This window comes from Diceros bicornis, chromosome 33 (assembly GCF_020826845.1).
Source record: "Diceros bicornis minor isolate mBicDic1 chromosome 33, mDicBic1.mat.cur, whole genome shotgun sequence".
Classification (NCBI taxonomy): domain Eukaryota; kingdom Metazoa; phylum Chordata; class Mammalia; order Perissodactyla; family Rhinocerotidae; genus Diceros; species Diceros bicornis.
In genome coordinates, this window is record NC_080772.1 from 19,452,204 (window position 1) to 19,471,673 (window position 19,470).

Genomic DNA, 19,470 nt, shown 5'->3' on the forward strand with positions numbered 1-19,470 from the left:
GGGCTGGAATCGATTTAGCCTGGGAAGTGGCTCGCACGGTTTAAGCCCCCAGGCGGAGCAGGGGAGCCAGGCGGCTTAAGTACCTAGCCTAGGTGCGGGCGAGCCCTGCGAACAGCCAGGAGGCTGTGCGGCCTCCGGGGCGGCAGGGGGCGCCCCCAGCCGCGCGGCCTTCCCCCGCGGCCGCTGTGGGGGCGGGGCCGCGCTCGGCAGTTGGCGAAGGGCGGGCGGAGGGCTCGGCCGGAGAGGCGGAGCCCGGGCCCTGCGGCTGTCACACTGTTCCCGCGCCAGGCGGCTGCCGCCTCCTGTTTCGACCACGGAGAGCGTCGTTAGAGCGCTGTGCGTCTCTCCGGACGCGAGCCCGCTCTCCTGAGTAAGCGTTCGCCGGCCGCGGGTGGGGAGCGGGCCTGGCGGGGTGCGGTCGAGGGGCGGGGGTTGTGTCCCAGGGCTGCGTTCGCGGCCCCGGGGCGGGGGCAGGAGCTGCCTGGGGCGGAGGTCTCGCGACGGCTGGGACGGCGGCGGTGTCCGGGTTACGGGGCTCGGGGGCTCGGGTTTCCTGCCGCATGGGGTCTCGCGGCCGCCGGGCTGGGGGCGGTGCCCGGTTTCCGCGGGGCATGGTTCCCTGTGGTGGGGGTCTCGCTGCAGCAGGGCTGGCGCGGGGGCGGAGCCCTGGTTACCGAGTCTGAACTCCCGGGCCGCAGCCGCCGCGGCCGCCTCGGGTGTTGTTGAGAGCCGGTTGCTTGACAACGCGTTGATGCTTCCTCACGCGGCCGCCACCCACAGCTCCTAGAGACGAGCGGTGCTTCCACTGCCGTGCGCCTTCGCTCCCCCTCAGCTGGGGCTCCGCCGTTCGGCTAAGCCTCCCCAAGCCCCTTTCCTCTGCGGTGCTGGTTAATGGTTAACGTTTGCCGAGTGCTTGTGCGCCCGGCGTTGTTCCCGCCGCTTTGCTTTGCAAGTAAAATTTATTTAATCACCGCAGCCCTGTGAGGTCGGGTGCTATTATCCTATTGCCCCTGGCTCTTTGTTTCCTTCCTCTTCTTTTTAACTGCCTTGATTTTAGGATTGTTTTATGGGGTTTGAATCCAGTTTTCAGTAGATGTTAGCCATGGGACTCATCTTTTGAGAGAGGCTGGCTCTCAAGATTGTAGGATTAAAGAGTTTAGCTTGGATTTCCGGGAAGACTAAATTCTAAAGTAAACCACCACCTAGTTTCGAAACACCTCGGAAAATGCAATAGCCTAATAGCAGCCAATATGAGTTGGTAAAAAGCCAGTTATCCTTAGAGTGATGCTGTTTTATATGAAAAACTGGCTTGTCATGTTGACAAGCCAAAAGGAATCCCATGGAAACCAATGAGATGCTGCTTTTTTCCTGCATATCCTTCCCTCGCTAGGAGGACACTGACTGTCTGGTGGTTAAATATCTGCTGAAATGCTCCCAGCGATGAAATTTTGGGTCTCCTGCAGTACAGATGAGCTTCTGGAAGGGAGCAAGTGGTTTTAGATAGGGTAAATTGAAACAGGATGCTTTCAGTACAGTTTTTCTCAAATGAAGTTTTCAGACAAATGCAATTTAATTCTCACAAACTTTGAGCAGATTTCAGATTATCCTTTTAACATCATTCTGACTTGTATTCTGATTCCTTTGCTGAGTGGGAGAGACAGGCAGTTGAGCAAGTGTTTTGGCAATTTTGCGTTACCCAAAGGCTATCTAATTTATGCTGCTGTCGGTGGTCACTATAATGATGTATTATTAACAGCTGCTAACAGACTTAATAATGCTTTTATATATTCACTCTCTCTGTTTATCCTAACCCCCAACCTCCCTTTTCCCCCCCAGCAACATGGTATTTATTTCTTAGCAACATTTGGGGGGATTTGTCAAAATCGGGGTGTGCCTGTGGAAGTAGGTTGATTATGTGCTTGTCACCCTGTCAGTAGAAAAAGATTGAGCACCTTTCGTTTGGTGGAAAGATCTCTGGATGGATGGGAAATGAGAAACATTGTCCTGGTTCACCTCATCCCTCCCTTTCTTTCTTCTAAGGCTCTTTCACAGGCTCCTCCCCACACCCCACACCCATGTGTTAGCACTCCCTGCTATTCTGTTTTCAGTCTTTTTTTTTTGTGAGGAGATCAGCCCTGTGCTAACATCTGCCAATCCTCCTCTTTTTTTTTGCTGAGGAAGACTGGCCCTGGGCTAATATCCGTGCCCATCTTCCTCCGCTTTAAATGGGAGGCCGCCACAGCATGGCTTGCGAAGCAGTGCGTCCGTGCATGCCCAGGGTCCAAACTGGCGAACCTCAGGCCGCTGCAGCGGAACTCGCGCACTTAACCGCTTGCGCCACCGCGTCAGCCCCTCTGTGTTCAGTCTTGTTCTCCTACTCTAGAGTCTCTTTTTCCAGGCATCTTCTTCTCCTATAGCTTTAATGATCATTTTTAAAACTTCTAAACCCTTTTTTCTAGCTTGGGCTCTATTCTGAGTTCCAGACATATTCAAATTGTTTTCTTGATACTTCCACTGGGTCTTTTATGGGTACCTCACATTCAATCCCTAAACTCCAGTCTGGCTGGACTGTTAGCCGCTGTGTCAGGGGGCATTATCTTGTCCACGTTTGAGGGCAAGGATCATATCTTATACTTTTCACCCCTCTGGCATCTAGAACAATGCCGTCCTTTAGGACGGGTCATTTTCCATTTGTTATGCTTCCATAGTGGGGAGGAAATTTGCACTTCACTCGAGAGGGAAAAGGATGGAAGCAACATTTTCCCCTCTCTTAGCGATTGATGAAATTGGAAGAAGGAATCGGGCAAACTCAGTTATTTCTGTGTCCTCTCTATTTTTTAGATTTGCCTACATTTGGCAGAATGAGTATGTTCTGGTCTGCTTATATTTCTATCTATATGATAAACATAACAGGCCTAAGTTGAAAATTTAGAGATGTTGATTTGGATTATGATAACCAGGTATCAATTATTGGTGATTTAAATCCCAGTGTACTTTGTTTGGAGGCTTTTTTAAAAAGGTGAGTACTGATGTATATAAAGATTATGAAAATACAACAAGAATTAATAAAACAGCTGTGATTTATTGATTTCTGAGTGTCAGGTGTGCCATACGTTTTATATGCATCATTTTGTTTTTTCTTCATCATAACTCTGGAGAAGACGTTTCCATTTTACAAATGAGGAAACTGAGGGATAGAGAGGTTAAGGAACATATTTGAGGTCAATCACATGGAGTCAGTTAGTGATGGAATTGGGTTTCAAGTTGGGTTCAAAAATAGGTCTTTCAGTTAAACTGTTTTCCTGAAAACTGTTTATCATATACATACTATATATGCAGCTACTGGGGGAAAAAAACCTGGTAATAATATCTTGAAAAAAGTTGTGAGTGATTTTACATTGTAGGGTGAAGGGAGATAAAGAATCCCATTTAGGTTTCTTTCAGCTGATCTTTCTTGTATCTTAATCTTTAAATTATAAACGTTGTTTGTTACTCTATTTTATATTTAGGCTGTACCCATTAACACAGTCTCTGTAATTCGCTAAGTAATTCTTCAGTAATTTTGTAGTTTTATGCAAGTTGTCACGTGCTTTTAGGAGTGAGAAAGAGAAAAGTGGCCATGACAGCTGGAAGCTGGCCTGTACTATCACCAAGGCCTTGGTGTTGCTAGGAACCGGACTGACAGTACCGCTTAGGCTTGGGTTTCTTCTGTTGAAGATAAACAATTGCACAGAACATCAACATCAGACAAGTCTGCTTTGTGTCCGTGATGGATCAAGAGGAAAGCAAAACCACTCCATGATCATGTCCAAACACAGACAAAACAGGAATGTTGTCCAAGCCACAAAATACTAAACATCCCCTCTCCCAGCTAGTATGAGTGACTGCTGCCTCTTTACCAGTTACAGCTTTAGCCTCACCCCGTGAGGCTAAGATGTCCAATCATAGAATTACCCACACTTCCTGACAGCATTCAATCCTGAGCAAAGCTTCGCTTCCTTAAACCCTCCCCCAAATCACCTAACACAAGTCCAAATCCTATAAGTCTTTTCTAACACCCTCTTACTAAGATACTCTGAATTCCCTAAGGTGGGCATTGAGGATGCATCTCTCGATGCAATGAGTAATAAACCCAACTAACCACAGTAGTGTTCAGGTGTTCTTTGCCTGGAAGGCATTGTTGGGAGAAAGCTTATTATCTTTGACTTTTCAGTTTAATAGTAGAGCTATATTTTAATCACATTAGACCGTAGAATAAAATTAGAAATGATTAAACATATATCTGATAAATCTCATGTTTTAGCTATGGCATATAGTATACTCACTACCATTGTTTAAATATGTGTTTTATTACTGTGGTTACTGTTGCATAAAATCAATTCTAGAATTTATAATTGAATTAAATTATTACGGTAAAGGGAAATTTTAGTATCTATAAATTCAAGAGAGAGCTTTCAAAGTCTGGTTAGAACAACTAAATGAACATATTAAGTTAGTAATTGTTAACAGAATTATGTGACAACCTTAGAGAGTTCAGAGAGAACGAGGCTTGTTACTTTTTGTTTTTTTAGGTTACATTTCTGCTTAAATTCTGTCTAAAATGCTATAGCAAAGTATATGTATTAAATATATATTATCCCATCATTACCTTCTATTTCTGTCAGACATAAAATACTTAGGAAAATTAGGAGATTTTAGGAAGTGATTTTTTTTGGTGAGGAAGATTAGCCCTGAGCTAACATCTGTTGCCAATCCTCCTCTTTTTGCTGAGGAAGATTGGCCCTGCGCTAACATCTGTGCCCATCTTCCTCTATTTTATGTGTGGGACGTCTGCCACAGCATGGCTTGCTAAGTGGTGCATGGGTCTGCGCCTGGGATCCAAACCTGTGAACCCCGGGCGACTGACGTGAATCACGTGAACTTAACCCCTACACCACCTGGCCACCCCCAGAAAGTAATTTTTTTAACCTAAAAACTACTGTTTGCTGTTGACCTGTTTTGAATTTTTACCAGGAAAATCTTTTGTGACAAATAACAAAAATGGCTAGAATATATTAACTTTTGTTGGTTTTGAATATATTTTGCTAAAGCTATATTTTAAAATCAGTGTTCTTTTTGGAAATAAATAATAGAATGAGGTTCACATTGTGTACTACTTAACTGATGTAAGTTTCAACATATTTATTTTAGGTCAAGCTTGCTTTTCTAAATTTTCACAAATTATCATTGTCCCCCAGAGATTAAATTCAGTGGATGCTTTTTTTTCTTTAACTCTCTTACATTTGATATTATTGACCAGTTCTTTCTTATATTTCTTTTCCTCCACAAATTATGTCGACTTGGTTTTCTTTATATCGTTTTTAAAATTATTGCTTCGTACTTTTTTCTAGCTTCAATTCTTCTGTCACCCCTTCAAGTGTACATTGCCCAGCATTTAGTTTGGGTCATCTCTCTTTTTTTCCCTTTCTGTGCTCATTTACCATGCCTTCAAATATTATCTTTAAAATAGTTAACTCTTAAATAAACATTTCTAATGTGGTCCTTTTCCTTGAATTTGAGTCTTGAATTTCTAACCATCTGCTGGAAATTTCCATTAGCATGTCTTACTAGCCCTAACTAAACATGTCTAAACCAAACCTTCCCAACCAGCCAGCTTCTTCTGACTTATTTCTGTATAGGATTCTATCCACATTTAGTTTCCAGGAATTAAAACTTTGGTGATCAGTGGCTCCTTCTTTCTTGCCTCGTAATCTAATTAGTCCCTAAGTTTTATGGGTTTTTGAAAAATATATTTAAAAAAATTCTAGGTTCAATGGAGAAAGGGATAGTCTTTTCAAAAAATGGTGGTGGAATAAATTTATATCCATATGCAAAAAAATTGAACCTTGATGACCTTCATTTTACGTCATTTGTAAAAATTAACTTGAGACAGATCATAGTCTTAGATGTAAGAGAAAACTATAAAACTTCTGAAAGAAAACATAGAAGAAAATATTTGTGGTCTTGGGCTAGGCAAAAACCTCTTACATATGACATGAAAAGCACCCACAATTGATTAAAAATTGATGAAAAATGGATAAATTGGACTTCATAAAAATTAAAAACTTTTGCTCTTAAGACATCATCACACAGATGCTTATATTAAAGCAGCTTTGTTTGTAATTGTCAAAAACTGCAAGCAACCAAGATGTCCTTCAGTAGAAGAAGGAGTGGATAAATAAGCTGTGGTACATCCAGACAATGGAATATTCTTCAATGCTAAAAAGAAATGAGCTGTTAAGCCATGAAAACACAATGAGAAACCTTAGTAATGCATACTAGTAAGTGAAAGAAGCCAATCTCAATAGGCTATATACTGCATGATTACAACCACAGTTGTCCTTCTGTGTCTGTGGGGGATTGGTTCTAGGACCCTGGGTGGATACCAAAATCCAAGGATGCTCAAGTCCCTTAGTCAGCCCTCTGTATCCCCAAGGGGTTCAGCCAACCACGGATTGTAAACATAGTATATAATCCACGGTTGGTTGAATCCGTGGATGTGGAACCTGCAGATATGGGGGCCCAACTGTACATGATATTCTGAAAAGGTAAAACTATGGAGACAGTAAAAGGATCATTGGTTGCCAGGCGTTAGAGGGGAGAGAGGGATGAATAGGTGGAGCACAGAAGACTTTTAGGGCAGTGAAACTACTCTGGTGGTGGATACATGCCATTATACATATGTACAAACCCATAGAATGTACAACACCGAGAATGAACCCTAATGCAAACTATGGACTTTGAGTAATAATGATGTGTCAACGTGGGTTCATCAGTTGTAACAAATGTACCGTGTTGGTGGGGGACATTGATAATTGGGGAGGCTATACATGAGCAGGGCAGGGGATATATGGGAAGTCTATACCTTTTTCTCAGTTTTGCTGTGAAATTAAAACTGCTCTAAGTAAAATCTATTAAAAAAAGAAGACATTGTTAAGAAAACTTAAAAACAAACCACAGACTAGGAGAAAATATTTACAAAACATGTTTCATAAAGGACTTGTATCCAGTAGGTATAAAAAAAATCTTACAACTCAATAATAAGAAAACAACTTAATTTTTAAAATGAGCAGAATATTTGAAGACGTTTTGCCAGTAGTTATATGTATAGATACGTGAATGGCAAATAAGCCCATGAAAAGATGGTCAACGTCATAGTCATTAGAGAAATGCAAATTAAAACCACAGTGAGTACTACTACACACTCAACAGAATGACTAAGATCAAAAAGACTGAAAATACCAAGTGTTTGTGAGGATGTGTAGAAATTGCAACCCTCATACACTGCTGGTTGGACTGTAAAATGGTACAGCCACTTTATACTTAGAGGAACAGTTTAGCAGTTCCTCAAAATATTAAACATAGAGTTACAGATAACTCAGCAATTCCACTCCTAAGTATGTGTTGAAGAGAGTTGAAAACGTATGTCCACACAAAAACCTGTTCACAATGTTCATATCAGCAGTATTCATAAATGGCCAAAAAATGAAAACAACTCAGATGTCCAGCAATGGGTGAATAGATAAACAAAATGTGGTAGTTCTGTACAATGAAATACTTTAGCAATAAAAAAACAATACTTACTGATAGATGCAAGGATGAATCTCAAAAACATTAAGTGAAAGAAGCCAGACACAAAAGACTGTATATTGTATGATCCATTTATCTGAAATTTCCAGACTAGGCAAAACTATAGAGGCAGAAAACAAATCATTGGTTGCCTGAGTCGGGGCTGGAAGTGAGAATTGACTACACAGGGGCATGAGAGAACTTTTTGGGCGTGATGGAAGCATTATAAGGTGTGATTGTGGTGATAACTGCACAACTGTGTGAATTTACTAAAACTTATGGAACTGATCTCTAAAATGGGTGAATTTTATGGTATATAAGTTATTCCTCAATAAAAACCACAGCTTATGAATTTAAAAACAATTCCAGGGCTTACTGAAGAATATAGGAATTCATGAGAACATACTCATAGTAAGCCGATAAATAAATGTAGATGAAGGAAGGGTTCTTAGAATAAGTGCCAGCTGGTGAATGAAATATACAAAGAGTGGTGGAATTGAAAAATTAGCGTTTTGAAGCCATCTAGAATTGATTGGATCAATTAAGAATCACCAATTGATGCTAAATCTTGGAAATTTTGATCTGAAGCAGGATATTTGCATGGTCTGAAAATGTCTCTTTATAGACCCTTTATGGTTATAAAGGAACGGTAGTGCAGAAATCAGACAGTGTCTTGCCCAGGTGATCAGAAATAACATGACTAATGAAGGGCAGATGGTCATCGTGTATCTTTAATTGTTGACACTTTGAGAAGGACACATCACCACCTAAGTAGTATTTCTCCTGAGAATGCATAACCTTAATTTAGTTATGAAGAAACATAAGACAAACCCCAAATGAGACCATTCTGTTAAAAAGGGTGGGTGAGGGTAGGCTGTATTAAAAAATATTAATGTCATAAAAGACAGAGGAAGATGGTGGAAATGTTCCAAATTAAAGAAGGCTAAAGACACATAACAATGAAATGCAGTACCTAACATAGACTGGATCCTGAACTGGAGAGAGAGAAAAAAATGCTGTAAAGGACACTCTTAGATCAGTTCACAACGTTGGAACATGGACAGTAGATTTAAAAAAAATCAGTGTTACTGAAGTTGATAATTATATTGAGGTTATGTAAGAAAATAACTTAATTGTTAACACACACTGAAACGTTTAGGGGTAAATGGCCATGATTTATGTAATTCACCCTCTGAATAATTTTAGAAAAATTATGTGTGTAAAGAGAGAATGAATTTGTGTGCATAAAGGATAAAGCAAGTGATGCAAAATCTCAAAAATAGGGAATAAGTAAAGAGTAACAGGGATTCTTTGTACTGTTTTTATTGTAACTTTTTTGTAAGTTCACAATTAGCTCCAAGTAGTTAAAAAAAAAAACTTGAAAAAAAGTGCTTTGACTTAGAGTTCAAAGTATTTTTCCTGTATGTCTGTGGGGATGGTGGTGGTGGTGGTTCATTTTCTTTTTTATTTCTTTTCTGGTATTTTAAAGTATGTTGTAGGTTTTTTCGGAAAGTTGGGAGAGAAAGCAGGCAGGCTTGTTTCAGTCAAGCTTGTTTGAACTTCTCCATTTGACAAATGAGGTAGACTAAATGTAGACTAAACCCACATGTTAATAATTAGCCTAAAAATACTCTGATACAGCTGTGCTCATTAAAAGTTTTTTTTTTTTAGTATCTACAAAATGACTGATAATTTGGATGAATTTATTGAAGAGCGAAAAGCCAAATTGGCCAAAGACAAAGCAGAATTGGAAAGTGACCCACCTTACATGGAAATGAAGGTGAGGTTCATCATTTACTTCCAACATGTTTCATTAAGATTGCCTCTGAAGAATAGCCCTGTGTAAATGCAAAACATCTTCTATCAGTGAGAATCTTCTGTTTCATACTTAAGTTTGGCTGTGTTTTCATTCTTAACTCTGGGAGCCTGACTCTGGACAAGATTTCAGTGAGTTTAAATGCAGTTTTTCTTTTGTAGTGTTTTGTATCTTACAGTTTCTCCTCTCTCTTATTAGAGTTTTAATTAATAAGTTATGTCCTTCATAAAATGATTAGGAGACTAGTTCTAGTACAAGGAACTTTCAAAATATAAACAGAATACATATAAAAGCAAGTTCTCATTCTAAGTGAAAAAGTTCAATTTTTTTAATGAATCAATATCTTAAAAAAAATTTTTTTTTTTTGGAAATCTACAAAAGTGAATTTATTAGAATAGTTTCTTTTATTTTGCATATTTGCTTCTCAGAATATGTATTTGTTAAAATGTTTGTGAAAGCAATCTCTGAAAAAACTTTCTTACAGCTTTCCTAAAGTTTTAGTGAGAGTGCTTCATCCATTTAGCAAATATTTATTGAGACTGTGCTAGGCTGAGAATACAGCACTAATCTAGACAGACATGGCACCTTGTCTCATGGGCTCAGTGTAGGTAATAAAATATAGAATGTAGATTAATCTGTGTCACATGGTCCATCATAATGAGAGTAATCATATATATATTGGTTTGCCCAGGACAATCCTGGTTTACCTGTTGTCCCAGTTTCTCATCTGGTGTAGCAGTTGTCCTGGACAGAAGTATCCTGTTTGAGATGATAAATAATATGGACACCCTACACTTAAAGGAATTTTACTCACATAGCTAACATTTATTGTGTGCTAACTATGAAAGTGGCATAGTCTTAAGAGGTTACACATGAATCGGTGAGATATGTACTATTATTCTTGTCATTTTCCAAATGAGTAAACTGAGGCATGGGGAAGTTAAGTAATGAGACTAAGGTGATAGAGTTAGTAGAACTAGGCTTGGATCCCTGGCACCTTGAATCCAGTGCTTGTTCTCTTAACCACCGTGCTAGGTTGCCTTCCTTTCATAATACCTGCCATGTGCAAGGAGTTGTGTCAAGCGCTTTGCGTGTGTTATCTTATTTAATCATAATATCCCTGTGAAGTAGGTGGAATTTTTTCTGTTTTACACATCAGGAAAGTGAGGCTTAAAGGGGTTAAGGAAATTTGTCCAGGTACACACAGTGGTGGATTCAGGATTGGAACCTTCATGTGTCCAGCTCCAAAGTCTATGCTCTTAACCACTCTCCCATACTTAGGACTAGCATACAGTGTTTGAAACAGGTATTACATAGTTTTAGATACAACTTTATTATAATTTCTAATATTAAATAGTACGTAAATAATAATCTTTAAGTCTTAGTTCAAGTATCACCTACTCATTGAGGCCTTGCAGTCCCTCCCCCATCATTTCTGGGCCTCCTTACCCTGCTCTGTTTTTTTCCATAGCCCCTCCCTAACACTGTCTACATATTACATCGTCTAATGATGTATTATGTTTAGTGTTTGTCTCCACAATAGTTTATAAGCTCCATGATGGCAGATATTCTTATGTTTTTCACTCATATTTCCAGTGCCTGGGACAGTACCTGGTAGGAACTCACTGAATATTTGTTCATAAGTGAATGAGGTAAATATTAGAACATTTAATGCAGTATTAAATACTTTTGGTTAATTTCTCAAATCTTACACTTAAATTTCTTCTGCAGTGTACTGTGCAATTTCATCAAGTTGTTTAATAACAGTATTGAGATGAATTGTATATTTTGTGGGGTTTTTTCCTTCTGCTTTTGTAAATATTATGTCTCTTTCAGGGAGAGCCATCAGAGAAGCTTTCTGAAAACACTAAAATATTAATCTCCATGGCTAAGGAAAACATACCACCAAACAGTCAACAGACCAGGGGTTCCTTAGGTATGTCTAAATTGATTTTAAGATATTCTTAGCAGGCTGTTTTGAAAGAGCTTTGTCTTGTCAGAAAAAAAGATACTTTTGGTGTCCTAGTTACTCTTTCTTTTCTGGAATGTTACATGTGACAGTACAGTCTACATATGAAGTATAATGCATACTGAGAACCTTATACCTATTTTAAATGTTATTGCCTTGGTTATTACTTATGGAAATCATAGCAGTAAGTATATATGACATAACTAAAAATTAATTGAAAAATGTGAATGGAATATGTGTGTGTGTGTGAGAGAGAGTGTGTTGTTTAATAAAAATGGTGGACATGCTTTATTTAAAAATCAAAGAAATATGCTTCAAGTATACAAAATGCTGTTTGGTGAAAGACTATTTTAATTATTGGTGACTATATTGGAATTGTAAAGAAGCTAACAGTGCAGCTGTACTGATTCTTTGATTATGGTTTTGTGTGAAAATATTTGGAAACTTTTTACCACGTTTTGGCTTGTTGGTAGGTATACTTTTTTTTTTTTTTTAAGAAAATGTATCAATATTTTATTTATTTATTTATTTTGTGAGGAAGATCAGCCCTGAGCTAACATCCATGCCAATCCTCCTCTTTTTTGCTGAAGAAGACTGGCCCTGGGCTAACATCTGTACCTGTCTTCCTCCACTTTATATGAGACGCCGCCACAGCATGGCCTGACAAGCAGTGCATTGTGTGCGCCTGGGATCCGAACCTGGGCCACCAGCGGTGGAGCACGTGCACTTGACTGCTATACCGCAGGGCCGGCCCCTGTATCAGTATTTTAAAATTGTGAATTATTTATTTGTTTATTTATTTGTTTGTTTATTTATTTATTTATTTATTTATTTTGTGTGTGAGGAAGGTCAGCCCTGAGCTAACATCCATGCTAATCCTCCTCTTTTTTTTTTTTTTTTTTGCTGAGGAAGACCAGCTCTGAGCTAACATCTATTGCCAATCCTCCTCCTTTTTTTTTTTCCCCCCAAAGCCCCAGTAGATAGTTGTATGTCATAGTTGCACATCCTTCTAGTTGCTGTATGTGGGACACGGCCGGAGAAGTGGTGCCTCGGTGTGCGCCTGGGATCCGAACCCGGGCCACCAGCAGTGGAGCACGCGTACTTAACCGCTAAGCCATGGGGCCGGCCCGTGAATTATTTATGATGACTGAAACTTTTTTACATAAAGGAAGTCAAATATGATGAGTTCTTTTGGTTAAAGCATTGTTCTCACACGGACTCTTTTTTCATGACCATAGGTATACTCCTAAATTGTTAACTGCTTTGCCTTTGTATGCCACTGGGTACAAGGGGATGTTGGCCAAGAGACTGAATAGTTAGTGGGCTCTTTGTCTCTATAAGAAAAATAGCTCCAAGTGAATGCCATACTTTTAGTATGAGCTATATAGATAAAAAATTCAATTCTGATTCTATTACAAATTATTGGTTAATATACACCTTTAGTGAGCTTAAGTATTATATTTTGGTTAAGTTCCTTAATCTTGAATGCCTTCAATTTCTTTCCTTTTTTAAAATTATTTTATTGAGGTCACATTGGTTTATAACATTGTGTTAATTTCAGGTGTACATTATTGTATTTCAGCTTCTGTATAGATTGCATTGTGCTCACCACCAAAAGTCTAGTTTCCACCCATCACCATACATATGTACCCCTTTACCCCTTTTGCTTTCCCCCAACCCCCTTCCCTTCTGGTAACCATCAGTCTGTTCTTATCTATGTGTTTGTTTGTTTATCTTCCTCATATGGGTGAAATCATATGGTGTTTGTCTTTCTTTGTCTGACTTACCTTGCTTAGCATAAAACTCTCAAGGTCCATCTATTTTGTCGTAAATGGCATGATTTTGTGTTTTTTTATGGCTGAGTAGTATTCCATTGTGTGTATATATATCCCATCTCCTTTATCCATTCATCTGTTGATGGACACTTGGGTTGCTTCCACCTCTTGGCTATTGTGAATAATGCTGCAGTGAACATAGGGATGCATATATCTTTTCGAATTAGTGTTTTGGTGTTCTTTGAATAAATATCCAGAACTGGGATATTCATCTAGATCGTATGGTATTTCTATTTTTAATTTTTTGAGAAATCTGCGTACTGTTTTCCATAGTGGCTACACCAGTTTGCATTCCCACCAGCAGTGTATGAGGCTTCCCTTTTCTCCACATCCTCTCCAACACTTGTTTTTTCTTGTCATTTTAAATAATGGCCATTCAGATGGGTATGAGGTGATATCTCATTGTAGTTTTGATTTGCATTTCCTTAATAATTAGTGATGTTGAACATCTTTTCATGTGCCTGTTGGCCATCTGTATTTCTTCTTTGGAGAAATGTCCGTTCGTATCTTTTGCCCGTTTTTTGATTGGGTTTTTGTTGTTTTGTTGTTGAGTTGTATGAGTTCTTTATATATTTTGGAAATTAACCTCTTGTTGGATATATAATTTGCAAATATTTTCTCCCAGTTGGTGAGTTGTCTTTTCATTTTGTTGGTGGTTCCTTTGCCATGCAGAACCTTTTTAGTTTGATGTAGTCCAATTTGTTTATTTTTTCTTTTGTTTTCCTTGCCTGAGGAGACATGGTATTCAAAAAGATAATGCTAAGACTGATGTCAAAGAATGTACTGCCTGTGTTTTCTTCTAGGATTTTTATGGTTTCAAATCTTACATTCAAGTCTTTAATCCATTTTGAGTTAATTTTTGTGTATGGTGTAAGATAATGGTCTACTTTCATTCTTTTGCGTGTGGCTGTCCAGTTTTCCCAACACCATTTATTGAAGAGACTTTCCTTTCTTCATTGTATCTTCTTGCGTCCTCTGGTGAAGATTAGCTGTCCATAGATGTGTGGTTTTATTTCTGGGCTTTCAATTCTGTTCCATTGATCTGTGTGTCTGTTTTTGTACCAGTACTTTGCTGTTTTGATTACTATGGCTTTGTAGTGTATTTTGAAGTCAGGGGGTGTGATGCCTCCAGCTTTGTTCTTTTTTCTCAGAATTGCTTTGGCTATTCGAGGTCTTTAGTTGTTCCATATAAATTATAGGATTCTTTGTTCTATTTCTGTGAAAAATGTCATTGGGATTCTGATTGGGAGTGCATTGAATCTTTAGATTGCTTTAGGTAATATAGACATTTTAACTAGATTAATTCTTCCGGTCAGTGAGCATGGAATATCTTTCCATTTCTTTATGTCTTCTTCAATTTCTTTCACTGTGTAGGTGTTTTACTTCCTTGGTTAAATTTATTCCTAGGTATTTTATTATTTTTGTTGCAGTTGTAAATGGGATTGTATTCTTGAGTTCTCTTTCTGCTGGTTCATTATTAGTGTGTAGAAATGCAACTGATTTTTGCATGTTGATTTTTTACCCTGCAACTTGACTGTATTTGTTAATTATTTCTAATAGTTTTTTGGTGGATTCTTTAGGGTTTTCTATGTATAGAATCATGTCATCCGCAAATAGTGACAATTTTACTTCTTCCTTTCCAATTTGGATGCCTTTTATTTCTTTTTATTGCCTAATTTCTCTGGCTAAGACTTCCAATACTATGTTGAATAAGATTGGTGAGAGTGGACATTCTTTTCTTGTTCCTGTTCTTAGAGGAATAGCTTTCAGTTTTTCACCGTTGAGTGTGGTGTTGACTGTGGGCTTGTCATGTATGGTCTTCATTATGTTGAGATACTTTCCTTCTGTACCCATTTTATTGAGAGTTTTTTTAATCATAAATGGATGTTGGATCATGTTAAATGCTTTCTTGCATCTATTCAGATGATCATGTGATTTTTATTCTTTGTTTTGTTAATGTGGTGTATCATGTTGATTGATTTGCTTTGATTTTATGGAGGATTTTTGTGCCTATGTTCATCAGTGATATTAGCCTGTAATTTTCTTTTTTATGTTGTCCTTGTTTGGTTTTGGTATCAGGGTAATGTTGGCGTTGTAAAATGAGTTAGGAAGTGTCCCCTCCTCTTTAATTTTTTGGAAGAGTTTGAGAAGGAAAAGTATTAAATCTTCTTTGAATGTTTGGTAGAATTCACCAGAGAAGCCGTCTGGTCCTGGACTTTTCTTTCTTGGCAGGTTTTTGATTACTGTTTCAATCTCTTGTGATTGTTCCGTTCAGATTCTCTAAGGCCCTCAGTTTCTTTATCTGTAACATAAAGAAGTTGGTTTATCTTCTAGCCCTAAATTTTTATGAATCGAAAATTTGATTATTCCAAGAGATAATTTTTTAAAACTTTAGTAGTAGGTTCTCTCAAGCACCAAGGTAGACAGAAGCACTTTGAAATTCTGCGATTACAAGTTGATTTGAACTGTAGCTGTCATGCCTTTGTGACCTGGCACAAGTTATTTAATCTCTTTGTTTCCTCATCTTAAGAATTGGCATTTATCTTAAAAGGTTATTGTGGCAGTAATTGACTACTTATGAAGAGATGACTGGCACATAATTGGTGGACAATAAATATTAATTTCCTGACTTCTTTTTACAAGTCTATTTTTTTTTTTTTAGTTTTATTTATTTTTCCCCCAAGGCTCCAGTAGATAGTTGTATGTCATAGCTGCACATCCTTCTAGTTGCTGTATGTGGGACGCGGCCTCAGCATGGCTGGAGAAGTGGCGCGTCGGTGCGCGCCCGGGATCCGAACCCCGGGCCGCCAGCAGCGTGGCGCACGCACTTAACCGCTAAACTGCGGGGCCGGCCCTTACAAGTCTATTTTTGATTTTTGAGAATTATGTTAAGATTTAAGAATTATTCTTTGATTTTTACATTCACAAATGTTGGAAAGTTTTAAGTCTAACTTACAGACAGTGACCTTTATCTTTTCCTTAATTGATGTCCCTTACGGCTCTGTCATAGGCCCTCTTTTCATTTCATACACTCCCTCAATGACCTTATCCACTCACAGGGCTTTATTTTCCATCACCTTGTTCATGACTCCTAAATCTTTATCCCAACTTCAATTTCTTTTTTGAACTCCAGACCCATATATCTAATTTTCTCTTCGACATCTGTACTTGGATGTCACGGGCCAAAATCAACATGTACAAAATTAACTTTACTCCTCTCAGATGTTTTTGTGATCCAGTGACCTGGCTGCTTACTCATTCTTGACTCCTCTGTTCCTTTTAGATCCCATGGCAAGTAATTACACAAGTCCAGTTGTGATATCCTTCCAAAAAACAAATCTGATCATGTTAGCCTTGCTTCAAACCTTTCAATGGCTTCTTGTTTCCTGTATGTTAATTTTACCCTTTTATTACTTTTACCAAATTGTGTTGACCATTCCTGCCTTGTGTTCCTATGGCACTGGTTCTCCCCTTGAAGAATAGTTTTGAACTTGTTCACCTCTCTCTTGTACTGCAATGGCATGCCAACTTGCCTGCCTTGCTATATTTACTGCCTAGCACAGTGCCTGGCACTTTGGTGCTTAGAGAAGATATTTTGAATGAATGAATGAAGGTCCCCATTGTAAAAATAAACAGTTCTCTTGGGTGTGTAGAATTTAATATTTATGGAATGTTTCTTTTATTGCCAACTGAAGCAATAATTAATTATTTTTGATGCACATTGAGTCATATTAAAGAATAATATATAATTTGGCACTGTATCCACATTCAGTTATTGACTTCTTGCTTGGATAATTGCAGCCTTAAAATTAGGCGAAATATGTAATTTTTGACACTAGGAAACATGAAAAATAATTTGCCAACAGAGAGTTTTCCTTAAGTGGTCTCTTCTAGGAATTATAAAACAAACTGGTTTAATAAACATCAAGTTGGGAGATTACATATTGAATTAAAGCTCTCTGACTCCATACTTTGAATGAGTAATCAAGCGTAGTAGCTATCAATGTTATATAAACTGGCAATATTCGTTTTAGCCAATGAAAACAATCTATTGATAGTTCACAGTACAACTATCATATAACACTACATTTTTATGATTTTGTAAATTCATTTCTGTTAGATACTGATGATATTCATGGGTAATGCTTATCTGTGTGGCTCATTCTTCCAGCATCCTTTCACAAAAGGATTTGAGGAGCATTACAGTGACTTCTGACACCAACTACCCAGAGTTGGACCAAACTTCACAGATTAGGGACACAGTGCTTCACAAGACTTCTTTTACCTCAGACACTAGCTGCAAGTTTGGGGGTCCACAGGTCATCCTCACTTCTTACCAGCTGGCTACAAATATGGGGTTTTCCACTACCCTTTCTAGTTTGATAATTCACTAGAATGACTCACAAAACTCAGGAAAGTGCTATACTTATTATTAAAGTTTTATTATAGCAAAAAGATACAAATTGGAACCAGCCAAAGGGAGAGATGCATAGGGCCTGGTTTGGGAGGGTCCAAAAGTGAAGTTTCTATCAGCTTCAGGGATGTTGTCACCCTCCCAGCATATCAATATGTAACAATATAGAGTATTGCCAACCGGGATGCTTATCTGAGTTTTGGAGTCTAGAGTTTTTAATGGGGTTTCATTGTGTAGGCATGACTGAATTGTTGCCCATGTAGCTCAGTCTCCAGACTCCATACTTTCCCCTACGGTGAGGCTGATGTCAGATGTCTCAAAGGTTCAACTCTCTAATCACGTGGTTGATCTTTCTGGTGTGTCTAGTCCCCATTTGCGTCATCTCTTTAGTGTAAACTAGGGGCTCACCGTTAGTCATCTTATTAATATAAATTATCAGGGATGGTTGTATGGACCTACCATGAATAACAGAGACACTTTCATCACTCAGAAAATTCTAAGGATTTAGAAGTTACCTCCCAGGAACCAGAGACAGAGACTAGCCAAATTCATTATAATACATAGAATGTACATGGTTTAGTCCATATAAGCTGATGAAATGATGTCCTTGGTAAGAAGTTTATTAGAATAACTCAGATTTAATGAAATTATGAGAGAGTCAGCTGAAAATGATCTGTAAAAGCAAATGATGTCTTCTATCTCTCTAAACCATTGTTACACATAATATTTGTGGTTCTTTTATTAAAGAAGTTCTTTGACTTTGCTTACAAACTAATTTTCATGCCTCATAACCATTACTGTTGAGAAATACTTCCATTAATCTTTTTAATTTAGTCTGTCATACCTCAGTCAAAAATCATTTCCTCTTTCTTTCTCTTCCTTAGAGAAGTTGAGCATTTTCCTATAGAGAGGTTGAGCATCATTATCCCTTTGATTTTGATGCTTCATATCCTGGAAGACATTTTTAATAGATGAAATAATGCAGCCAGTACTTTCAACATTTTTTCGTTTCAACCCAAAATCCGCAAATTTTCTGCGCTGCTTTTGAAACATAGTTCCTGTCTCGATGATGAGGATAGAGGCATTACTCTGAAGTTTTTGTGTTTGTGTATTTCCCATTAAAGAAATTAAAAAAACATGCACACAGCAAAACAATTGTAAAGAGTACAGAAGTATATAGCATGAAAATTTGTGACCCTCTGAAAAGGAAAAACTTAGCGTTTTTTTCCTTCCTGTGTAGGGGAAAAACCCAGTTCTTTCCTACTATGTCTTTCTTTCCTGTGTGTCTCTTTTACTTTTACATGGAACACTTCACTTCTGGTCACCAAATACGTGGAGGTTTTTCCTCACACCAACAGGCAATTCTCGGACACCACCTGGGTGTCCTCCCATTTAACTCAATTCTGATGCTGTCTACCCAGGGATAGTGTCAGAGTCCACAGGTTAAGAGTTCAGTCCTACAAAACTACCTCCCCCTCTCACTTTAGACACCAGTTGCAAGCCCAGGTTATCACCTCTGCTTCTGCCCAACTGGCTGTAGATCAGAGGTGCTAATGACCCTCTCGAGTTCGATTAATTTGCTAGAGTGGCTCACAGAACTGAGGAAACACTTACATTTACCAGTTTATTAAAGAATATGATAAAAGATACAGATGAACATTCAGATAGAAGAGATGCAGAGAGCAAGATATGTGGAAAGGGGTGTGGAGCTTCTGTGCCCTCTCCAGGTGAGCCACTCTCTCAGCAACTCCATGTGTTCACCAACTTGGAAGCTCGTTGTACCTTTGGGATTTTATGGAAGCTTCATCACGTAGGTATGATAGATCAT

The 19,470-nt window shown here is 38.5% G+C and overlaps 1 protein-coding gene across 6 annotated transcripts in view; it reads left to right on the forward strand.

Annotated features, from left to right (window-relative positions):
* CSPP1 (centrosome and spindle pole associated protein 1) overlaps nucleotides 1–19,470 on the forward strand; it is a 233,987-nt gene that overhangs the window by 89,083 nt on the left and 125,434 nt on the right. For 3 of the 6 annotated variants that reach the window (XM_058528817.1, XM_058528818.1, XM_058528819.1), the window contains exons 1-3: nucleotides 255–370; nucleotides 9,280–9,388; nucleotides 11,261–11,360. In XM_058528817.1, the coding sequence (XP_058384800.1) occupies nucleotides 9,290–9,388; nucleotides 11,261–11,360 (199 nt within the window). In that variant the 5' untranslated portion in view covers nucleotides 255–370; nucleotides 9,280–9,289. Of the gene's footprint in view, nucleotides 1–254; nucleotides 371–9,279; nucleotides 9,389–11,260; nucleotides 11,361–19,470 lie in introns of those variants that run through there. The other 3 variants (XM_058528814.1, XM_058528816.1, XM_058528815.1) reach the window with 1 other exon arrangement.